The following is a 22,827-nucleotide window of genomic DNA, read 5'->3' on the forward strand; positions in this document are numbered from 1 at the left end:
AAATCATCAAAGAAATAGCAAATACTTTATGCCCAATCCAAAAAAAAAAAACGTTCCAAAATGAAGGCAACACAACCAAACAAAAGAAACCTTGGAATAGCAAAGAGCTAAGAAACACTAAACAGACTCTGAGAAAAACTGAAAAGCAATGGAGGAAATGCCAAATCACTGTTAACAAAATACCATGAACAAATCAATAAAGCAAAAAAAGACTACTAAGCAAAACAGATTCATGGTGTAATATTTAATTCAAAACTACTCTTCGAAACAGTTAAAAACCTAATCAAGGACCCATCCTCCTCCATCTCAAATAACTATGACTTTACAAAAAACTCATGCAATGTGTTGCGTGTCCTGTGACGGGGCCTGCTCACCTCGCGCTGCCCTCCACTAGCTCTGGTCACGCGCTGCTGCCAGCTCCCGCCATCCCCGCTCACCACGGCCCTCTCTGGCTTCCTCCATGCCGAAGGCCTTGCAGCGGAGCTCCCGTCAGGGCTCAGCGTCTTCGGCCACCTCGGGCCCGCCTCTAGGCGCGCACGCGGCCAATTTGCTGTGATTTAAAGGGCCAAGTGCAGGAACACCGATGGGGGCACAGATTGATGACATCACTTGAAAGCCCTATATATAGCGAGGCCCTGTCCCCAGGACCTCGCCTTGGCAATCGGGTCAACACCGTGGTGTAGTAAGCTTGCCTAATCCTGCGTTATAAGTATCTTCTTGTTCAGTGTCTCCTTGTTCCAGCGTCTCCTTGTTCCAGCTTCTCCTTGTTCCTGTATCCTTACTCAGGTAGTATCTCCTCGGATTGATCTCTGGTACTGACATCGGCCTGTCTGACTATTCTCTTTGTCTGCTGCCTGGAACTGACTACTGCCTGCCTGACCATTCTCTTCATCTGCTACCTGGAACTGACCCTCACTTGCCTTGACTACGCTCAGACTGACCTTGGTATTTGACCCCTGCTTTGGCTGACCACTTCTGGACTGATACTCTGGCTCTGATCCTTGTGCTTCACTCAGACACTCTCTTTTAGTCCACTGTGGCTACCAGACCAACCTGCTTGGAATCCACCCACGGCCTTCACCTGACTAGACCTGCAGGCATTGCCTGCCTCGCCCGGAGAACCTTCCTGAACTGTTACCTCCCTGTGGTCTCTGGAGCTTCCAGTTCGGGTCTAGTCCATCCTCTCTGCATCAGCCGCGCACCCTTGCTCATGGTGGGCACACCCCTCCGCTACCTCTCCGGGAGACCATCTGAGGCCCACCTAAGTCCAGGCGGTCCAGGTACCCAAGGGCTCCACCTGCAGAAACCCCGGACTGTTATTGGCAAAGCTCCAGCTAGCCTCTTTCTCCTTGTGTGCTCCGCCTCTTGGTGGCAGGCGCTCTCTGGGTCCGACCAGAGGGCCGTACCAATCCTGTACCAGGCCAAGGATCCACCTCCAGTGCAACACAATGAATATGCCACTTTGTTGTTAAACAAAATCAATACACTTAAATCACAATTCTCCCCCTGCTTACCAACAAAAGAGCCTGAAGAAAAATTTGGTCAAGTGAAATGGAACTCATTTGACCCAGTATCTAAATTTGAAGTAGACCAAATCATCACAAAAATGAAGCCTGCTACCCACCCACTGGACCCTGTCCCTGCAAGTGCCCTGAAAACAGCAAACAGCGTTATAACCTCGATATTCATAACCATAATAAACCACTCGCTAGCAGAAGGATTGGTCCCCGATAAACCAAAACAAGCTGTAATTAAACCAATCCTAAAAAATAAAACTGGCAGAATCGATGATTGGGACAATTACCAACCTATATCCAACCTGCCTTTCATCACAAAAATTCTAGAAAAAGCAGTTTTATAACAATTAGAGAACCACCCAGAAGACAACAATGTACTATACTGAAACCATTTCGGATTCAGAAAAAAATCACTCAACAGAAACCCTACTCATTTCCTTAGCCGACCCTGTACTACAAGGCTTTGACAAAAATGGATCATATATCCTGGTGCTAATAGATTTAATAACAGCATTCAACACAGTTGACCATACCCTGCTATGCCACCAGCTAAGAGAAACTGAATAGATGGAAATGTTAACAAATGGTTCTCTTCTTTCCTAAAAGATAGGACATTCCAAGTCAAACTGGGTAATCAAATTTCAGACACCTTCCCAATCAATACAAGCATTCCCCAAGATTCAGTACTCTTGGCCACACTATTCAACATCTATCTGCTGCCTATATGCGCATTACTAGCAAATCTAGGAATCAACTTCTTCCTATATGCAGACGACATACAATTTTACATTCCTGGCTTGAAAGCTGTGTCAGTGAGTCTACTCCACAGTCATCTTGGATCCCAAAAATTATTTTATTACCCACAGATTTTCCTAGCCATTCATTTTAAATATAAAAGAATATGGAAGAGTCTAGTATTAGGTATCTATTAAACTTCTTGTAAGTGTTGATGTTTGTTGAAAGGTATAAATAATATGAGGTATACATACTTGAATATCACAAGATTCATTCTGGATTTATGAGTTTGATTATATTCATCCAAACACTGCTCTACGATGTCATTAAATTGTTGAACACTTGGAACTTCAGCATAAAGTCTTTCATCTCCTTCAAGGTCTGGGTTCATATAGTCACCAAATAACAGACTTCTCAGATTTTCTTCAGAAAGCTATAGTATAAAACCAAGTCATTAATGCTGTAAATTTTATTCTAATGCCTATATCAGGGGTAGCCAATTCCAGACCCCGAGAGCCTCAAACTGGCTAGATTTTCTGGATATTTACAACGAATATGCATAAGATATATTTGTATACAAAAGAGGCAGTGCATGCAAATCCATCTCAGGCATACTCATTGTGGATAGCTTGGAAACCAGATGTTTGTTTGTATCTCTTGAAGACCGGAGTTGGCCACCCCTGGCCTATATTTACTAGAATTAAAAGAAACTTCACAAAGCAAGCAAAAACTTAAAACATTTAAAAGCCTGAGCTTGTTTTACTCCAAAGTGAAAAAGAGGTACAATGTTTATTTTTATAGATCAATTAATAGATAGATAGATGATGAAAGACTTTAGTAGAATAAAGAATAGAGATTACCTCCTAGCCTTGGTATAGAATTATATATGAACCTAGTTACTAAGTCATACTAATATTGCAATGTATTTAACATCAAATTCTGTACTTAATAGGGTGAATTTTCAAAGCAGTTACATCTGTAAAATTAGCATATATGAACATAAGGAGCTTGTATTACATCTTGCAGTTTGGACATTGAAAGTCACAACTATGTGGGATATTGAAACAGATAAATAATTTTTGAGAATTCTGTGTTTTATGATTGACTGTTGGCATCAATGTGGAATTTTAACACGAGGTGAGCATTGAAGAAGTATGCCATTTAGAAGTTAGATGACTGTATCACATTAAAAATGAACATTTTGATGAACATATCACATTGAAAATGAACATTCGAAAGGATTGGCAAATGATGACAAGCAATGGTTTGCTTTTACCAGCTATATATTTTAAGCAATATATTTGATGAGACAAAACTTAGTATAAAACTTATTATAAAACTTATGTGATTTTTACAAATGTTCGAGTCTGGAGGGCCATTTTTTTTGACAGTTACATTCAGTTATGTCTCACTAAAGCCTAGATTTACTAAGCCATGTTATGGCTATATGCATATTAAACAGCATTCAATGTGCGATAAATGCTGTATATTGCTCAGTATAGCCATATTAAGGCAATTTCACATGATATTTGCAATATTGTAGGATTTTTCAATCTGAAACCCACTTCTATTACAATGAGCTGCTTTAGATGGCATTTGCATGCATGAATTGTGCAAATTCATGCAAAGCAACTTATGCACACCAAATTCTATACAAATAAAAAAACGCATTTGACTTTCAAAATATTCAGCCCTGTTATTGTATAGTGTTTGACAGTGATGTAGCTATTTTCCCATGGGAGCATCAGGATGCTAGCATGGATACTGATAGTCCCGTAGGAAAGTGCCAAGTAGCCCAAAGCATACACCCCCTGCTGCCTAGTGAGGTGGCTCTGGCCCTCCCACAAGCCTAAAAATGTAACTTAAAAAATGCACAGTGATGGCCTGCCCTCTTCCCAAACCCCTCTCTTTTTTCATAATAAGTGGCCCTTAGAGCTTTAAATACCTGCTCCCTTTCAAACCCACCACCCAGCAGTCTCCATCTCTCCCCTCCCCCCCCCCTCCCCCCAGGGCCAAATAAAAGAAACTCCCTGGGATCTAGTAGGCTTCTAAGCCCCTCCTCCAACTCCCAACCATAAAAAAGTCCCTGGTGGGTCATCCCTAACCACCCCAATCCCCAAACCTTTTAAAAAGCTTGGTGGTATATAGTGGGGACTCAGAGTACCCCCTACCTCTGGGCCCGGTCAATGCCATTTTCCAAAATGGCGTTGATCTGACCTACCTATAGTGGTAAGGTCTGGGGATCAAACCTAGGACATATGGCCTAGGTACACTTACTAGACCCTATCCCTATGACTTGTTGGGGCAAGGTTAAGTTGATGCCATTTTTCAAAATGGTGTTGACTAGGCCCAGAGCTAGGGTTGTTCCAAGCCTTTTAAAAGGTATGGGGGATTGGGAATGGGGAGGGTTAGGGGTGCTATTCCTAGACCACCAGAGTCTTTCTTTATGGCTGGGAATGGAGGGAGAAGCTTGGGGACACACTAGACCCCAGGGAATTTCTTTTATTTGGTACAGGGGGAAAGAAATTGTGGTATCTGTGGGGGTGGGTTTGGAAGGGAGGGGGTATTTTAAGCTCCAGGAGCCAATTATTATGGAAAAGGAGAGGGGTTTGGGAAGGGGGCAGACTATCACAGCATATTTTTAAAGGTATATTTTTTGGCTTGGGGGGGGGGCACAAAGCCACCATGCTAGACAGCAGGGAGGGGTACAAAGGTCTCCAAAGCTCCCCAAAGGTAATTTGTGATATTTTAGAGGGGAGATTTGGGCCACTTGGCCCTATAACATGACAGTGGTCCTGGAAGAGGTGGGTTGTCATTGCTCGATTAGGCCTGTACTGCAGTGTGATTTTTTGTCACATTTATGCCACGATAAAAAATCGTCCTGTGATACTGTAGCAATATTTGGTCGGGAAGGGCTTAATATCACGGGAATGCCCCCTCACGATATCTGGTCCCTCCCGAGATAAAATATTGCAAATTTCTAAATTTCCCTATAAATTAGGTTACATTTGTCATAGGTTCACTTATTCTCTCCTTGATCCATGCCTTTTTGCTACTGTAAAAGGTTTAAAGGCTTCCACTTATGATTATATAAAATAAATAACAAATAAGACTTTTTCAGAGGGGTATATGTTATGATCAGGAGGGATCGTGAACCCTTGGACCGACGGGAGGATGTTATTACCTTAGGAGGTGGCTCTTTAGGTTCCTCTGTCGGGTGGCGAGGCGGAACAGAAGATGGGACTGGCTGACCCTCGGTACTGAAGGCTGAGACGGTGGTCGAGAGGATGAAGAGGCGTGGCGTCGGAGCAGAGCCAACTGGATCTTCGCCACTGGAAGCCCGTGGTTCCCCCGGGAGAAGCCCGTAGGGACCCTGGCCGCTGGGACTTAGGTGAACCTTTGAGAGGTCGAGGAGGCATGAGGTCGGTGCAAGGGCCAACTGGATCTTCGCCACTGGAAGCCCGCGGGCCCCCTGGGAGGAGCCCATAGGGACCTGGGCCGCTGGGACTTAGGTGGGCCCTTGAAGACGGGTGGTCCGGAGGAAGTCCGAGGTCGAGTACCAGAGGATCGCCGCTCACCAGTCCAAGGTCACACGCCGAAGAATCACCGCTAGCCAGTCCAAAGTCATACACCGAAGAATCGCCACTTGCTAGTCCGAAGTCACACACCAAAGAATCACCGAGAAGAAGCAGGAACCAGGAATCAGGAACTCGAGGAACTGGAGGACTCACCGAAGCAAGCAAACTTGAACAACAAAGTTGCCAAGTTGAGGAGTGAGTGGAGGAAGTCAGCTTTTATACTTCCCTGAGCCTGACCCATTAGGCACAGGTGAGTCAATTCAGATGACGAGGCCCCTTTAAATCCTAAGAGGAGGCGTGGCCTCGCGCCTAAGGGAAGGGCGGCCATCTTGGGTCCCGGGAGTGAAGCAGAGCGGCCGGACACTGTGAGGGGAGGCCTGGGGCGCCTGCCCCGCCGGCCGCCACCGCGAGGAGAGGAGCAGGGATGAATGGGGCCAGGTTCTGGTGCTCTCCTCGACATTTCCGCTGCAGCCCGGCGCCATGAATCAGGTGGGGGATCGTGGCCGTGGGTGCCCGCGGCCACGAGGCACAACAGTATCCCACCCCCCTTTAGGGTGCCTCCCTGGCGGCCTGGGTTTGAACGGATGGTCCCGATGGAATTGATCAAGAAGGCTCCGATCCAGGATGTTGGCTAGCGGTTCCCACATGTTTTCTTCAGGACCGAACCCCTCCCAGGCTAGTAGGTACTCCAATCTCTTCCTATGCTTCTGAACTTCCAGCACCTCTCGGACCTGGTAGGTGACGTCATCTTCCAAGGCGATGGGTTGGGGTGCTGGAGATGTGCTGGAAGGCCAGGACAGCACCAAGGGCTTCAAAAGAGAGGCATGGAAGGTGTTATGGATCTTAAGTGACGGTGGTAGTCGAAGCTGGTAGGACACTGCACCAAGCCGATGGAGGATGGGAAATGGTCCAATAAATTGAGGACCCAGTCACGCTGAAGGCAATTTTAGCCAGATGAATTGCGTGCTCAGCCATACCTTCTGACCGGGTCTCAGAGGAGGACACGGTCTCCGTCGACGGTCAGCATATTTCTTCGCCATCTGGCTGGCTTTGAGCAAGGCATGCCGAGTAGAGATCCAAAGGCGATGTAGCTCCTCCGCAGAGAGTTGGGCCACCAGAGACGTGACGGAAATGGGAACAGGCAGAGGGGGCCGGGGTTGCTTCCCATAAACCAACTGGAAGGGAGAAGATCCGGTGGCAGTGGAAGTGTGCGAGTTGAGGGCGACCTCGGCCCATGGGAGTAGACTTGCCCAGTCGTCCTGTTTATCGTTCAAGTAGATGCAAAGGAACTGCTTGAGAGTTTGATTAGTCCTCTCCGCTAAACCATTGGTTTGAGGATGGTAAGCAAAAGTGTAATCTAAGGTGACATCAAACTTCTGACAGAGGGCTCTCCAGAATCTTGCAGTAAATTAGGGTCCTCGATCTGAGAGAATGCTTTTGGGTAACCCATGCAGTTTGAAAATGTGTTGGACGAATAGTTGGGCCAACTGGGGTGCGGAAGGCAACCCTGGGAGTGGTATGAAATGTGCCATCTTACTGAATCGGTCGATGACTACCCAGATGACGGTATTGCCACTGGACGGAAGTAGGTCGACCACGAAGTCCATCGAAATATGAGTCCAGGGTTTGGTAGGCACTGGTAGAGGCTGGAGTAAGCTGGGAGATGAACCTGGAATCCTCTTGTGAAGGGCACACGAATGGCAGGACTCCACATAGGATTGGATGTCCTTATTGATCTTGGGCCACCAATAGTAGCGACGAAGGGCCTGCAAGGTTCGATGCTGTCCTGGATGGCCAGAGCAACAGGAGTCTTGGGCCCACGCCAGAACTTGTTTCCACAGGTGCGGTGGTACCAGAGTCTTCCTGGGAGGGATAGTTGTGGTGGTGAACAGCAGGACCTGTGATGGCTCAATGATGAATTGAGGAGTGTCGGGGGTGTCTGTAGCCTCGAAAAGTTGGGAAAAGGCATCGGCCCTAAGATTCTTGGCGGCGGGCCTATAACATAGGACGAAATTGAATTGAGTGAAGAATAACGCCCATCGTGCCTGTCTGGGGTTGAGACGCTGTGCCCGATGCAGATACTCAAGATTCTTGTGGTCCGTGTAGACCGTGAACGGATGTTGAGCTCCCTCTAACCAAGGACGCCATTCCTCTAGGGCCATTTTAATGGCCAAGAGCTCTTTATCGCCAATGGTGTAGTTTCGCTCTGTGGGGGAGAACTGGCGAGATAGGAAGGCACATGGATGCGGCTTGTGCTGGATCTAGTTCTGGCTCAGAACGGCTCCTACGCCTTCAGAGGATGCATCCACCTCAATGATAAATGGACGTTGAGGGTCTGGATGGTGAAGGCAGGGCTGGTGAAGGAACACCTCCTTCAGACGGAGGAAGGCGGCTACAGCTTTGGGGGGGCCAGTTCTTGGGGTCAGCGCCTTTCCGAGTTAAGGCTGTCAAGGGTGCAACGATGGAGGCATAATGGGAGATAAATGAACGGTAGTAATTTGCGAACCCAAGAAACCGTTGAAGCGGTTTCAACCCAGAGGGTTGGGGCCATTCTCGAATGGCCTTTAATTTCTGAGGATCCATCCGAAATCCCTCAATGGAGACAATGTATCCCAAGAATGGAAGGGACTCCTGCTCGAAGAGACATTTTTCGAGTTTGGCGTACAATTGGTTTTCTCTTAATCACTGTAGTACTTGGAGAACATGCTGGCGGTGAGCGGTGAGGGAGTTGGAGAAAACCAAAATGTTGTCGAGGTATACGACCACACAACAGTATAGTAGGGCTCAGAAGATCTCGTTCATGGTGTTTTGAAACACTGCTGGAGCATTGCAGAGTCCGAATGGCATTACGAGGTATTCGTAATGGCCATCTCTGGTGTTAAAGGCTGTTTTCCATTTGTCTCCTTTCTTGATGCGGATCAAATTATACGCTCCCCGGAGGTCTAATTTGGTAAAGATTTTCGCGCCTTGGAGGTGGTCAAAGAGCTCGGAGATTAGAGGCAAGGGATACCAATCCTTGACGGTTATAGCGTTCAAACCCGGATAGCCAATGCAGGGGCGAAGAGTTCTATCTTTTTTCCCCACAAAGAAAAAACCAGTGCCCGCCGGGGATGTCGACTTGTGGATGAAGCCCCTCTCCAGATTCTCCTTGATGTAATTGGACATAGCTTGAGTCTCCGAGGGTGAAAGGGCATAGGTGCGTCCTCAAGGAGGTTCTGTGCTGGGAAGAAGGTTGATGGCACAATCGAATGGTCAGTGAGACGGGAGTGTCTCGGCCTTCCACTTGGAAAAGATGTCTGAGTAAGCAGCATAGGAGGCCGGCAAGCCTTGGAGACTGGCAAGGGCGGTCGAGCATTGCACTGGAACTATCGGTTGGAGGCAATTGTCGTGACAAGTCAGCCCTCATTGGGTTAACTGTAAGGTTCTCCAGTTGAACTGGGGACAATGTTTTTGGAACCAGGGAAGTCCCAGGATGACGGGCTGTATGGAGTGTTCCAGGATGTGGAAGGACATCCGCTCGAGGTGAAGAAGCCCAACCCTCAGTTGAACAGGTTCCATAAGGTGTGTCACTCGCCCTGGGAGGGGCTTGCCTTGGATAGACGAGATGACCAGTGGAGCCGGGGCAAAGACCTGTGGAATCTTCAAGTGCTCCACTAGACTCTTCATAATAAAGTTGCCCCCGGCCCCTGAGTCTACCAGGGCTAATGTATGGAACTCACCATCCACGGAGGTCAGTGCAACTGGTAGGGTTAGTGGAGGTGCAGGTGATTTTGGCCCAGGAAGAGACCTCCTTCAGGTCCTAGGCCCAGGAGTTTCCCGGCCGCACCGGGCAGGTGGCTACTTGATGGCCTGCTGCGCCGCAGTAGAGGCAAAGTCCTTCTCTAATTCGCCTTCGACACTCTTGCGTGGAGAGTTTCCCGCGCCCCAACTGCATGGGTTCTTTGGCCGGTGACCGGGAGGCTCCCGAATCACCTTTGATGGATGGTGAGCGTCGAGGACGTCTCGAAGGAGTCGAGGTTTTCATGGTCATCTGGGCCTCTTGGCGGCATTCCTGATGGCGCCTATCAATATGCCCGGCCAGGTCAATGAGAGCGTTCAATGACCTAGGTAGTTCCTGGCCCACGAGCTCGTCCTTGATTCTAGGGCTGAGTCCCTGTAGGAATATGGTTCGTAGGCAGTCCGGGTCCCAGCCGAGCTCTGAAGAGAGAGTCCGGAATTCAATGGCAAACTCGGCCAGCGTCCTTGAACCCGTACACAGTTGAAAACGTTTGGGCCCGGCGGAAACCTCCTGAGTGGGATCACCGAAACTCATCCAGAAAAGCTCGCAGAACTCTCTCAAATTGCTCATGTCTCCCAAAAAATATTTTAATAGAGGAGGTAGTAGTTTCATATTATTCATAAAGGTACCATCCCAGTTACCATTAACATTTATAATCATTAACTAACCACCATCCTCCAAACATTTTTTTATATGGTGAAACTCCCAAAAATTCAACCCGTGAATAAAAATTCAAAATTCAATTTGTTAATGTAAACTGAGTGCTTCAACGACACGATAACACAAAATTTTCAATGAACATTTCTTTTTTTCACTGTTCATTTAGTAGTTAGCTGCACATAAGCGGATGCGTCCCATAGGTTACTGCAAATCCTATCCAATAGTCTGGTAGCAGTTCCTTCTCCCCAAACTGGCCAGGTTTCGAATGTAATTCTTCCTCAGGGGTCCTGTTCACCAACACCATGTACACCATGTATAAACAATATATGAATTGTTTTTTTGATTGTGTAGGTTTTGTGAGTTTTTTTGTGATGTAATTGAGTCTACAGCTTTACATCTAAGCAAAGCTTTTTGGTGTTTTAAGCCATTAAGGAGGCAGCTGTCAGACCACAGGAATAATAACATATATAGGATATGGCGTCTGGACAGGAGGTATTAATACATATTCGAATTCAGCCGCAAACTATTTAGCTCTATTCCACAGCTACTGCGGATGAGGTGATTACAAATAACTCTTTATTTTTCAGGAAATTATTAAGTTGAGAGGGAATATAAAAAATATATGTAGAATTTGTATATTTAATCATGCATTTGCATGGAAATTTTAATAAGAAAAGGGCACCAATTTGCAAAACCTGAGGTCGCATTTGAAGAAATTGTTTCCTTTTCAGCTGTGTTGCCCTTGCCATATCTGGGAAGACACTAACTTTCAAATCTAAAAATGTTTCTTGACGATGTCGGAAGAACATTTTCAAAATCCACTCCTTGTCTGATTCCAATAGAAAGGTTGCAGGTTTGACCTGTTCTCTTTGAGTTGTTTCTAGGATTTTAGTAATGTCCAAGTCCGACATCATAGGTGTCAAGACTTGTAGACCATTTTGAGATTAAATGTTCTTTTTAAATGGAGGAATGTAATAAATTCTGGAAATCAGAGGTATAGTCTGTTCAGGTATTTTCAATATCTCTAATAGTATTTCTTCTACATGTCTTTATTTATTATTTTTATTTAACAGTTTTATATACCGCAGTTCAGGTAACAAAGTTACTAATCACTTCGGTTCACATTTCAACAATTACAATGACAATATAAAGAATAGTTTATAATGTCTTACATAGAACAGGGTGATTTAACTTGGATAAAAACTAATAATGAACAGGGAGAGTACAATTTATATACATATGTCTTGTATATACATGACTGGGTTAAGAGAATGCTTGGTTGAACAGCCAGGTTTTGAGTCATTTTTGAAGGTTGGTGTCGATTGTTCGAATCTGAGGTCTGGTGGGAGTGAATTCCAATGTGTAGGGCCTGCGGTGGATAGAGTTCTTCTACTTAGTGTTGTTTTGACGGGATGTGCTTGTAGGGTGCCTTTCTGGCCTTGTCTCCTCGGTCGGGAGGTAGTGTGAAGATGTAATGGGATCGTGAGCTCAATTTGGGTGGAGTGGTGGATGACTTTGTGGATGATTGAGAGGGTCTTGTATAGGATTCTATATTTGATTGGGAGCCAGTGTAGGTTCTTTAAGATGGGTGTTATGTGGTCCCTTTTGTTGGATTTTGTTAGAATCCTTGCTGCGGCGTTCTGTAGCATTTGTAACGGTTTCAATGTGTTAGTAGGTAGACCTATCAGCAATGAGTTGCAGTAATCTATTTTCGAGAAAATGATTACTTGTATCACAGATCTGAAATCCTGGAAGTGTAGTAGGGGTCTTAGCCTTTTTAAGACTTGGAGTTTAAAAAAGCATTCTTTAACGGTGTTGTTGATGAAACTTCTGAAGTTAAATTGATTATCGATGATGACTCCAAGATTTCTGACCTGTGGGGATAGGGAAGGAAGGGCTAAGGTGTTTGTGTTAGATACTGAGAAGTTGCCGTCGGGGGTGATGAGCAGGAACTCAGTCTTATTGGAGTTGAGTATCAGGTTAAGTTTTACTAGAAGGTTGTTGATGGATAGTAGGCACGAATTCCAATAAAGCATGGTTTTGTGTAGTGAGTCTTTAATCGGTATGAGGATTTGTACGTCGTCTGCATAAATGTAGTGTGTTAGATTGAGTTTATAAAGGAGCTGACACAGAGGGAGAAGATAAATGTTAAATAGCGTTGGAGATAGAGAAGATCCTTGTGGGACTCCGAGTGTGGATCTGAACGGAGGCGACTCTTTGCTGTTGACCTTAACTTTGTAGAACCTGTTCTGGAGGAAGAATGAGAACCAGCTGAGGGCGGTGTTTTTTATGCCAATTTCTGAGAGGCGATCTAAGAGAATATCGTGGTTCACTGTGTCGAATGCCGCTGTTAGGTCGAGAAGGATGAGTAGACAGGATTGGTTTTTTTTCAAGGTTCCTGAGGATATTGTCTGATAGTGATAGAAGGAGGGATTCGGTACTACGAGACTTACAGAATCCTAGTTGAGACGGCGAGAGTAGGTTGTTGTTGTCCAAGTATTCAGAAAGCTGTTTATTGACTATTTTTTCCAAGATTTTGGCGATCATCGGAAGATTTGCTATGGGGCGAAAGTTGGCTGGGTTATCAGGTGACAGATTTGTTTTTTTTAGCAGGGGTTTCAGAATAGCGAGTTTAAGGGGGGTAGGGACTAGACCCTGTGATAAGGAGGCATTAATAATCTGTAATAATGGGTTTGAGATGTCTTTGGCACTCGCTATCAGGAGGTTGGCTGGAATGGCATCTAAAGGGTGGGGTGATGGTTTCATTTTTTTTACTACGTTTTCAATCTCTAAGGTGGACACAGACTCAAGGGTCTCAAGGCTTGCGGTGAGTAGCTGGGGGGGGGGGGTAAACATATGAGGTGGGGAAGGGGCTATCCTTTCCTTGAGCGGGTCAAGTAGGTTGGCAATTTTGTTCTTGAAATAGGTAGCCAGTTCAGTAGCTTTATTTGCTGCTTTGTCGTCTGGAATAGGGCAGGTGGGTGGTTTAGTGAGAGAAGCAACCAATGAGAAAAGGGCTTTTGGGTCGAAGATAAAGTTGTGTATTTTTTGTGAGTAGAAGTCCTTTTTTGTCTAAAGAATGGATATCCTGTATTGGTGCATCCGAGCTTTGAAGGCTGCAAGATTTGAGGTTGAGGGGTTCTTGCGCCATGTCTTTTCTCTGTTCCTGAGTTCACGCTTTAAGGTTTTTAACTTGGGGGTATACCATGGTTTTTTTGTATCCTTGTTGGATTGGTCTTTGGGTGGTATCAAAGGATCTTTAGGGAAATTTATAAATTATATTATAAATAAAGATTTATTTATAAACATATAAAGATTCTTCCCTTTACTCTGATTCTCAAGCTGTTCCATTTTGTTGGATAATAATTGATTTTGTTTTATAACACTCTGGGCTATATTAGAGACAGCCTTAATTTGTTCCTTCAAAGATAAACACGTTTTCTTGTTTTCTTTAACAGAATTTTCCACTGTTCTTAATCTGGTGTCCATTTATTTAATTATATCTGTTACAGGTTTTAACTGTTGCAATACATTTTCATTCAAAATTTGGATTGCTTCCCAGATAGATTCTAATGAAATTACTTCAGGCCTTACCAAATCTTTTCTGGTCACAACAGGCAGTTCAATTTCCTCCCCCTTTGGCTGTGAAAAATCTACGCCGTTGGCAGCTTCCCCGGAATTGGCAGGAGCTCTTCGGAGCTCTATCCTAGCCCCCAAAGGACTCTCGTTCTCCAAGTCCATGTTACTCCTTTTCCCCATTTTACCCACCGGTGATCCATGGGGGTGGCTAGAGAAACGGACCTCTACCGGGTTATCCGGGACCCTTCAGTCCTCCAGGGACTGAACTGTTAGTAGCTCCCGCAGGGCAGTAGGTTCTACTTCCTCCTGCTCACCTCGTGGCGAGCCTATTCCTAAAGTGATAACCTCCCGGACCACATGGGCATCCATCGGCCCTACAGCTTTTAAATGCTTTTCTAATTATCCCCGAGCCAATAAAAGCGCTCTGAGATCTTGTGCATAGACCAAAAATTCTGCCTTCATAGAACAAATGCAGTGAATACAAAGGAATTGGCCCACAGGGAGATTGTTTTTTAAGGTCCTCGGATGGTAACTTGAAAAATGTAAGAGTATTTCTCTCCCATAGTTTGCGATATAGAGTGGTACCAGTTTTCTTACCCTCCTTGTAGATTTGAAAGTCCAAAAATGATACTTGCTGATGGTCAAATTCTGAATTCAATTGAAACATATTCTTCACTGTCAAATGTCACTAAGCAAATGTATGAAGTGGAGTCATTCATCTCAGCCATGGGTGACCAAGTTGTAGTGCTTGAAATGGAGGTTGATGAGTTAAAGGCCGCCCAGGATTAGCAAGCTGCCAAGACAGATGACCTCAAGAATTGGGTGAGGAAAAGCAACTTGGGCTTTATCAGCCTGCCCAAGAACGTAAGAGATATGGATCCTGCAGGTGTACTTGAACAATGGCTCCCGCACGCACTCTCCCTTATCTCTTTATATGGCAACATAAAGATCAAGCGAGCACACTGGATGGGCCCTATACAGACACAATGCAACAAGCCCAGACCAGTAATCATGAAGTTTTTAAACTTTGCACAAAAGGTGGAGGTGCTACAAGCCTATCGCAAGCACTGATCTTTATTATACGATGAATCATCAGTTTTGGAATTTCAGGATTCTTTAGCCAATGGAAATTGTTTTCTCCAGTCTGCATTCAGTTGGTCCAGTCCAGTCCTCCTAGCTAAACTTAAAATCATACATGCTAATTGTGTTACCTGGTTGATTCTGTGGATAAAGCAAAGATGTTCCTCAGTTCCCTGGACTCAGCTGGTACCTCTGGAGGAGACATGGAATCAACACTGTGATTTATTGTGGCTTCAGGCGTGTACTGAAAGATGACTTTCTTCTCTACTTGTCTGGGAGCTAGATTTGGCTTGGACTTTACTCACATTTGTAATGGGAAGTTAAGATTACTGCAGCTCAAGTGTTTCTATTCGGCTGCTGCGACGATGATAGTTGCTGCATCGCTGCTGTTTTCTGAGTGTTCCTGGACCTGTTGCAGCAGTATTGGAAGTTAACAAGCTTGGCATTTTGTTTTAGGATTTTAGCTGCATCAAATGTCTGCTGCATTGGAGAACTCAGATTTTATGCCTTGTGCAGATATGGGAAACGACGATCCACAGTTGTAATTGGAAAGTCGCAAGAACTATATATTTTTTTCTTCTTTTCTTGTTTTAAAGCGTGTTCAAGAGTAATGGTCATGTTTAGCACTTGTGATATATCCTGTGTTGTAGGTTTTTCTATAATTAAGGATGGTTGATTTTGATCTTACTTGGGGAGGTGAGGTTCCCTTGTGTTTAAGATGACGTTTCACAGCTGAGTTTGGGCGATGCCCTTACTTACACTTAGTTGAATAGTAGGTAGGGCTCTAGTAGGTGGGAGGGAGGTTAGGGGATAGGACAAGGAAGGCCCTGAGTGAAGGGTTGAGTGGGGGGACACATTTTGGGATTGGTACATTTTTTCTGCTCTCTGTAGGGTGGGGAGAGGTGGCAGAGCAAGCTTCAGTGATCTATCTGGTAGTGTTCAAGGCTGGGGAGCTCCGGGCCCTTGAAGAGAGGACTCTCAATTTTCTTGTAAGAAGTCCCTTTGAATGGTTGCTATGACACACCATAATATTAGGATATTCATTTGTAATGTGTCTGGCATTGTGTCAGTAGTTAAAAGGTACAAAACTTTGCAGGCTCTGCGGAGACACAAAGTGCATATTGCAGTGCTTCAGGAGACTCAACTAGATAGTAATGAACATAAAAAATTACAGAGAACCTGGGCGGGAGAAGTGTTTTCATCAGCTACAATGGGGAAAAAAGCTGGTGTAGCTATTTTGATTGGTAAATCTGTTCCTTACCAGGTCACCAACTATATAGAAGACCAAATGGTAGATTCATAGGAGTGGAAGGGTCTTTTATTGGGCAGCCTCTGGTGCTTTGTAACATTTATGCTCCTAATGTTTGCGATCACAGTTTTTTTGTTAAAATGGTATTGCTATTGTCTGGGTATCTCGATGCTATTTTAATTGTGGGTGGGGATTTTAATTGTGTTCTTGATTCAACGTTGGATAAGTCTGCAGCAAGTGCTTATCTCTCCTTACATAACACAAGGGGCATATCATACCTATGTAAGAATTTGAATGTTGTTGATGGCTGGAGAGCTTTACACCTTTTGGAGAGGTCCTATATCCATGTTTCAAGAACCCATAAGTCATTCTCTCGTATTGTTTATTTACTGATTAATAGAAATAATTTCTTTAAGATTATCTCCTCAGCAATTTGTCCTTTAGAAATTTTTTATCATTCTCCAGTCTGGGTGGACCTGGAGGGCTTGGTATCTTCAGAGCAACATATCCCTTGGTGATTCTCAAGATATCTATACCACAATCAGCAATTTAAAGATTTTCTTTATAACAAGTTGAAGAATTACTTTAAGTTTAATGGGGAGCATAAATGAACCCCAATACTTTTCTGGGAGACAGCGAAAACAGTGCTTAGAGGGGATTTTATTTCTTATGTTGCTGCCCAAAGGAAGAGGCTGACGAATTAGATATTATAATTGCAGAAACAATTAATGTGTGCCATACAGTATTAGGAAGCTAGACCCATGCCAAGCAATAAGAACAAATTTGTGAATGTACAATTGCACTTAACTCTCTGCTACACCAAAGATCTAAAAAAATATTTGATGTATTACAAAAGCAAATTCTTTCATTTGGGAAATAAATCGGGGAGAATGTTGGCCAACCTAATGCAAACATGGGGACAACTTAAGTATATTAAATCCATATGAACTAGCTCAGGATCTCTGGTGAATTCTAATCATGGCATTTGTGCTGCATTTTGGACTTTCTATAAAGAGCTATATACTGCTTCCATGGCAGATGTATCCACTATACAGAAATATTTGGATGCGGTGCATCTTCCGACTACAACACCAGAGCAATTGGAGGCCCTGAATGCACCACTACAAACCCAGGAACTGCAAAGGGGGATAAAACAGAGCAAGTTATTTAAGGCCCCAGATGTGGATGGGTACCCCGCTGAGTTTTACAAGGTTATGGGGGATAAGATTTTCTTGCCTTTGGACAAGTTTTACAATGCTTTGGTGGGAGAGAATGGATTCCCTTTGGCCCCTAACATAGCCTTGATAACTGTCTTGCCAAAGCAGGGTCGGGATCCCTGCTTGGTGGGCTCATACCAGCATAGTACACATCACTGAAGATTTTTTGTCATTTCAATTGATGAAAGGTACAAGAGAAGTGGATTTGTATAATGCACTCTATCTAGCTCCAACCAAGCTAGGTAGAGAGTGCAATAAGCTAGGTAGAGAGTGCATTGTATAAATCAACTTCTTTTATACCTTTCATCAATTGAAATGACAGAAAATCTTTAGTATTGTGTACTGTGCTGTTCATAACTCTTACTGTATATGTAACCCCCCCAAACCTACCTCACTCCACTAAACTCAACTCAGAGTTAAAAGTGCCCCCTCTTACAGTGGTATAAATAGTAGAGTAACATGTTGCTCTCTCTCTCTCTTGCACACCATTCAGTGCCTTCCTGCATCTGTTGCTTCCGTCAGGGCCAGCAGCGGCATGCTGCAGTGCGGTTTGATGCATGCTGCATCATGACTCCTCCCACTGTGGCATGTCATTGCCTTCCCCAGAAGTTCCCGTGTGGGAACAGGGACTATTTAAACGCAACTCTTCAGCACAGCATTGCCTTGGCTACAGGCTTGCTTGTGCTGCTCCTCGGATTCGCTTGCTACCTCTTGGACCTTCTCTTATTGGCTGCCTGCCTCTGGGGACTGGATTACGCCCTTGACCCCCTAAACAGCTGCCTGCCATGGACTATAACACTCTCACATAAAAACCTTTCCGAACATTGTATTGGGTCTCTCTCAGAAGAACATTAGTTGTTATAGTATGAATTTGATCTATCAGCCACTTTTGACATAATTGATCACCACCTACTCGTTAATGTTCTGTTCTCACTTGAATTTTGGGACCCCAGCTTTTCTTGGATCTCTTTTTACCTCTTTCAATGGACATTTAGTGTGTCTTCTGGTGAATCCTCCTCTACTGTAATCTCACTATCAATTGGTATGCCTCATAGTTTTGTCCTGGGCTCTATTCTTTCCTATCTCAATACTAATTTCTTTGATGCTCTGATCTCCTCCCATGGCTTTCAGTACCATCTTTACGCTGGTGACTCCCACATCTACCTCTCTACATCAGAAATTTCAAATAATCACTTAGCAAATCTAGTCCCAAAGGCTGTTTTAAAGCAATAGGCTTTACTCATCCTTCTGAAAACTAAATAATCATCAATTTTATGCAGAAAAATGGGGTGGATGATTCCAGGCTTCTGGACTCAAATAGGAAAAGGTTCTCATCCTTGTGCTAGACAATTTACTCTCCTTGAGGATGGTAATAAAAGGACAGCTTAATTTAAAGACCTTAGATTCCTAGCAGGAACATAGGGACATATCAACTCCCTAATAGGAATCAATGAAAGATTATGGAGGGTTTAGAGACCAGTGAAAGAGCTTTAAAATTGATATGCATACAAATAGGCAGCCAATGAAAGTCTGCTAGTAGCCGGGTTATGTGATTCTGTTTATGAAAATCATTAATCAATTCAGCTGAATTATTTCGGATCACTGAAAATTGTGCAAAACACATTTAGGAAGCCCAAGTATATGCTGTTATAATAATCAAACCTGGACAACACTAGTGCCTGAGGTAATCATGTCATGTTTCAATATTAATGGACACAGTTGCTTTAGTACATAAAGGTAATAGAAAGCAATTTTATCAACCGTAGAGACCTGATCTGAAATTTTAAGTTGGAAATCCAACAGAACTTCAAGTATGCACACAGCAGCCAATAGAATCAATTAAAGGTTAATATGCAGGGAAGTGGATACTGGGGTCAGGGGTTGGTTAAGAGGCTAGGAATAGGGGTTGGTTAAGAGGTAGGGGAGAAGATGCAGAGGATGGAGGGTGCTAAGAGAAAGGAAGAAGATACTGGGGATGGGGGAATTGTTAAGATGCAAGGGAGAGTATTCTGGGGGAAGGGATAAGAGGCAGGGTATAGATGCTGGGGTTGGGGGGTTAAGAGGAAGACTAGAGGATGCAGGAGATGGGGAAATAGGAGGAAGAGCAAGGATGCTGGATAAGGGGGCTAAGAGGCAGGAGAGTTGATGCTGGGGATAGGGCAGGCAGGAGAGAGGATGCCGAGGATAGTTGCTGGTTAAGAGGTAGGGAGGAGAATGCTGTGGATTGAGAAGTGGTTAAAATACTGGAGAAAAAGCTGGGGATGAGGGATGGTTACGAGACATGAAAAGGATACTGGGGATGAAGGCAATTAAGAGGCAGAAGAGAAGATACTGAGGCTGGGGGTTTAATAGGCAGGGGAGAGGATGCTGAGGATAAGGGTTGGTTAAGAGGCAGGGGTGTGGATGCAAGAAATAATCGATGATTAAGAAGCAGGAAAGAAGATTCTGAGGATGGAGGGTGGTTAAGAGGCAGGGGAAAGGGTGCTGGGCATGGTGGAGTGCTTAAGAAACAAGACAGAGAAAGCTAGAGATGAGGGATGGTTAAGAAACAGAGGAGAGAATGCTGAGGAAAGGAGGTAGGAGCAGATGCTGGAGGAGGGGATCCTGGCCCCCACCGCTCACATGTAGAGAAAGCCTACCTGCACAACCACCCTAATGCAAATCCATGCCAATTACCTGGGGAAAGAGATTATTTGGGAAGTAGGAGCTATCAATGATTTTTGCAAAAGGTGCTATTTGCCTTGATTGTGGTCATACATATATACAGGCCCCTCTCACTACCTGGCATGAGAAAATATATAGAGATCAAAGCCAAATATCCAGTTTCAACTTCAATACCTTTTCAGTGATATAAGAAATAAAATGCTGTCAGGTGAAAATATCCAGATATTTTTCAATTAATGCAGCTCAGGAATTTTACAGACCTAAGCCCAAAATGAATTATAAAGATATGTATTTATTTGCAAGCATTTGATATTCTGCTTTTTGCCAGGTTTGGTTGCAAAGCGGATTGCAGAAAGTAAAACTTAAACAGGTATAACATGGTTAATGTAGCTAATACTGAGTGTCAATGTATGGCATAACATCAAGTGTGGAGAAAAAATCTTTAATATTCCTAAAACGCCAGCTTGGGAAATGCCTGGTTGAATAGCCATGACTTGGAGTTTTTCCAGAAAGTGAGGTAGTTTGGTTCCTGGTGGACAGGCAAAGGTACCTAATTCCAGATCTTGGGAGCATAGCAGCTGTGGGCTTAGCCTTGTGCAGTTCAATTTGGCAGAAGTTAGGGACAGGGAGGAAAGAAGGGCCTTTTGTGAGGATTGGAGGTCTCTAGCCAAGGTGAAAAAGGCAAGAAGATGGGTGAGATACTCCAAGGCCTGTTTGTTCACACATCTGAGGACAAAGCAGAGGGTTATGAATTTAACCCTGGTTTCAACTCGTAGCCATTATAGTCTGTAGAAGATGGGTGTTATGTGGTCTGATGGTTTGGCCCCTACTAGGATTCTGGATAACATGTTTTGCATGAGTTGTAGTCATTTCAAGCAGGTCTGGGAGATACCATTCAGAAGACAGTTGCAGTAATCAACGACTAGTGATTAGTGCATGGATAATCAATGCAAGGTTGTGCCGACTGAAGTAGTAGCATATTTGCTGGATATGGCAGAGGAACATAAAGGAGGCTCTCACTCAGAGATCTGGGCTTTCATAGTGAAGTTAGGATCAAGTTGGATCCCTAGGCTTCATACAGAGACTTTTAGCTGGAGGGTGGTGCCTGATAGAGAGAGAATGAAGCATAGGGGATGACCTCACCAGCTTAACCACAGGAGTTCAGTTTTGAAGGGATTAAGGGGGTCATTTATCAAAATGCGATAAATTGTATGGTGCGATGCAAATTCAGAAAATAGGAGGGGTTAGGGGCAGAGAGTGGGCTGGGTTAGCCTGTCTGTGAAGAGCTATTGCACAGCTGTAACACTGATTTTAACTACACCTCTTTGAATTGTGTTAGGCTATGCAATTAAGGCCTATTTCAGATGAATTGATGGGTCCAGTGCCTTGGAGGGAGGGAGGGAGGGAGGGAGAGAGAGAGAGGGAGAGAGAGAGAGAGAGAGACTGCCCATAATATCATGGCCCATAGGTAGGTATATGTATCCCTATGGTAGGCCCACCTACTAACTCAAGGTGGGGTTTAGGTAAGAGTGTAGGGGGTTAGGGGCCACTTTGACATTCTGCGTGACACCTATGAACAGAACAGTGGTCTCATGAAGATTTGATGACCTTTGGAGTGAGGAAACTCACTCCAAGATGAGATTTGGGCAAGGTTCTCTCAACCTAGCTTGATGGTCTCTCTATCTGGGTAACATCAAGCTAGGTTGAGAGAACCTTGCCCAAATCTCATCTTGGAGTGAGGTTCCTCACTCCGAAGGCCATCAAATCTTCACAAGAGACCACTGTTCTGTTCGTAGGTGTCACGTAGAATGTCAAAGTGGCCCCTAACCCCCTACACTCTTACCTAAACCCCACCTCAAGTTACTAGGTGGGCCTACTATAGGGATACAAATACCTACCTATGGGCCATGATATTATAGCAAGTCTCTCTCTCTCTCTCTCTCTCTCTCTCTCTCTCTCTCTCTCTCTCTCTCTCTCTCTCTCTCTCTCTCTCTCTCTCTCTCTCTCCCTCCCTCTCCCTCCTGCATGTCTGGGACTGTTAACAATGGTCCCCCAGTGGTTGAATACAGGAAATACAACAGGTCTGGCAGAATCTGAAAATGGTATCGCAATTTGCACTAACTTAGCTCTTCACACAGGTGATTAGCATAAAACACACCCCTTTTGCTATCGCATGCGGTACTTACCGCATTTTGATAAATCCAGGCCTAAGTTAGAGTTTATTGTTGTTGAGCTATTGGGAAATTGCTGTTGAGATTGGAGATGGGGGAGGATTGGTCAGATCCAAGTTTAACGCAAAGTTGGATGTCATCTGCATATAGGTGACAATCAATGTTGAAGGACTGAATCAAGTCACAGACAGAACAGATATAGATGTTGAAGAGATATTATAAAGATAATTACCTTAAATAAAGACTAGCTCTTGTTTTGCAAAAATCCATATGCAGTGCAAAGCTCTAAAAAAGTAACGGATTTCTTGTGAAATCTACAGGCAGCAATAGATTTTTCAGTGAATGCTAACAAATTACTGGTAAAAGACTAGAATTTTTCATTGGTCTGAACAGTTCTAATCTATTGAAATAGATAACAGATATTCTCCTGTTAGCTGTAAAAGAGTTATTTCATATATAAAAAGTACATAAATCAATATAAGACAGATTTAAAGAAACATCTTTTAACCTTGATTATAATATGTACATATAAGGCACTAATAAAAGTAAAATATAAAGCAACATACATACATATATCCTAAATTAGATAAATGCTCCAA

General features: G+C 44.1%; 1 protein-coding gene across 1 annotated transcript in view; it reads right to left on the bottom strand.

Annotated features, from left to right (window-relative positions):
* DNAH12 (dynein axonemal heavy chain 12) overlaps window positions 1-22,827 on the bottom strand; it is a 1,160,754-nt gene that overhangs the window by 342,294 nt on the left and 795,633 nt on the right. The window contains 1 exon segment of the mRNA XM_029600929.1: window positions 2,507-2,685. Coding sequence (XP_029456789.1) covers window positions 2,507-2,685 — 179 coding nt within the window.

Source organism: Rhinatrema bivittatum, chromosome 4 (genome assembly GCF_901001135.1).
Source record: "Rhinatrema bivittatum chromosome 4, aRhiBiv1.1, whole genome shotgun sequence".
In the NCBI taxonomy this organism is placed as follows: domain Eukaryota; kingdom Metazoa; phylum Chordata; class Amphibia; order Gymnophiona; family Rhinatrematidae; genus Rhinatrema; species Rhinatrema bivittatum.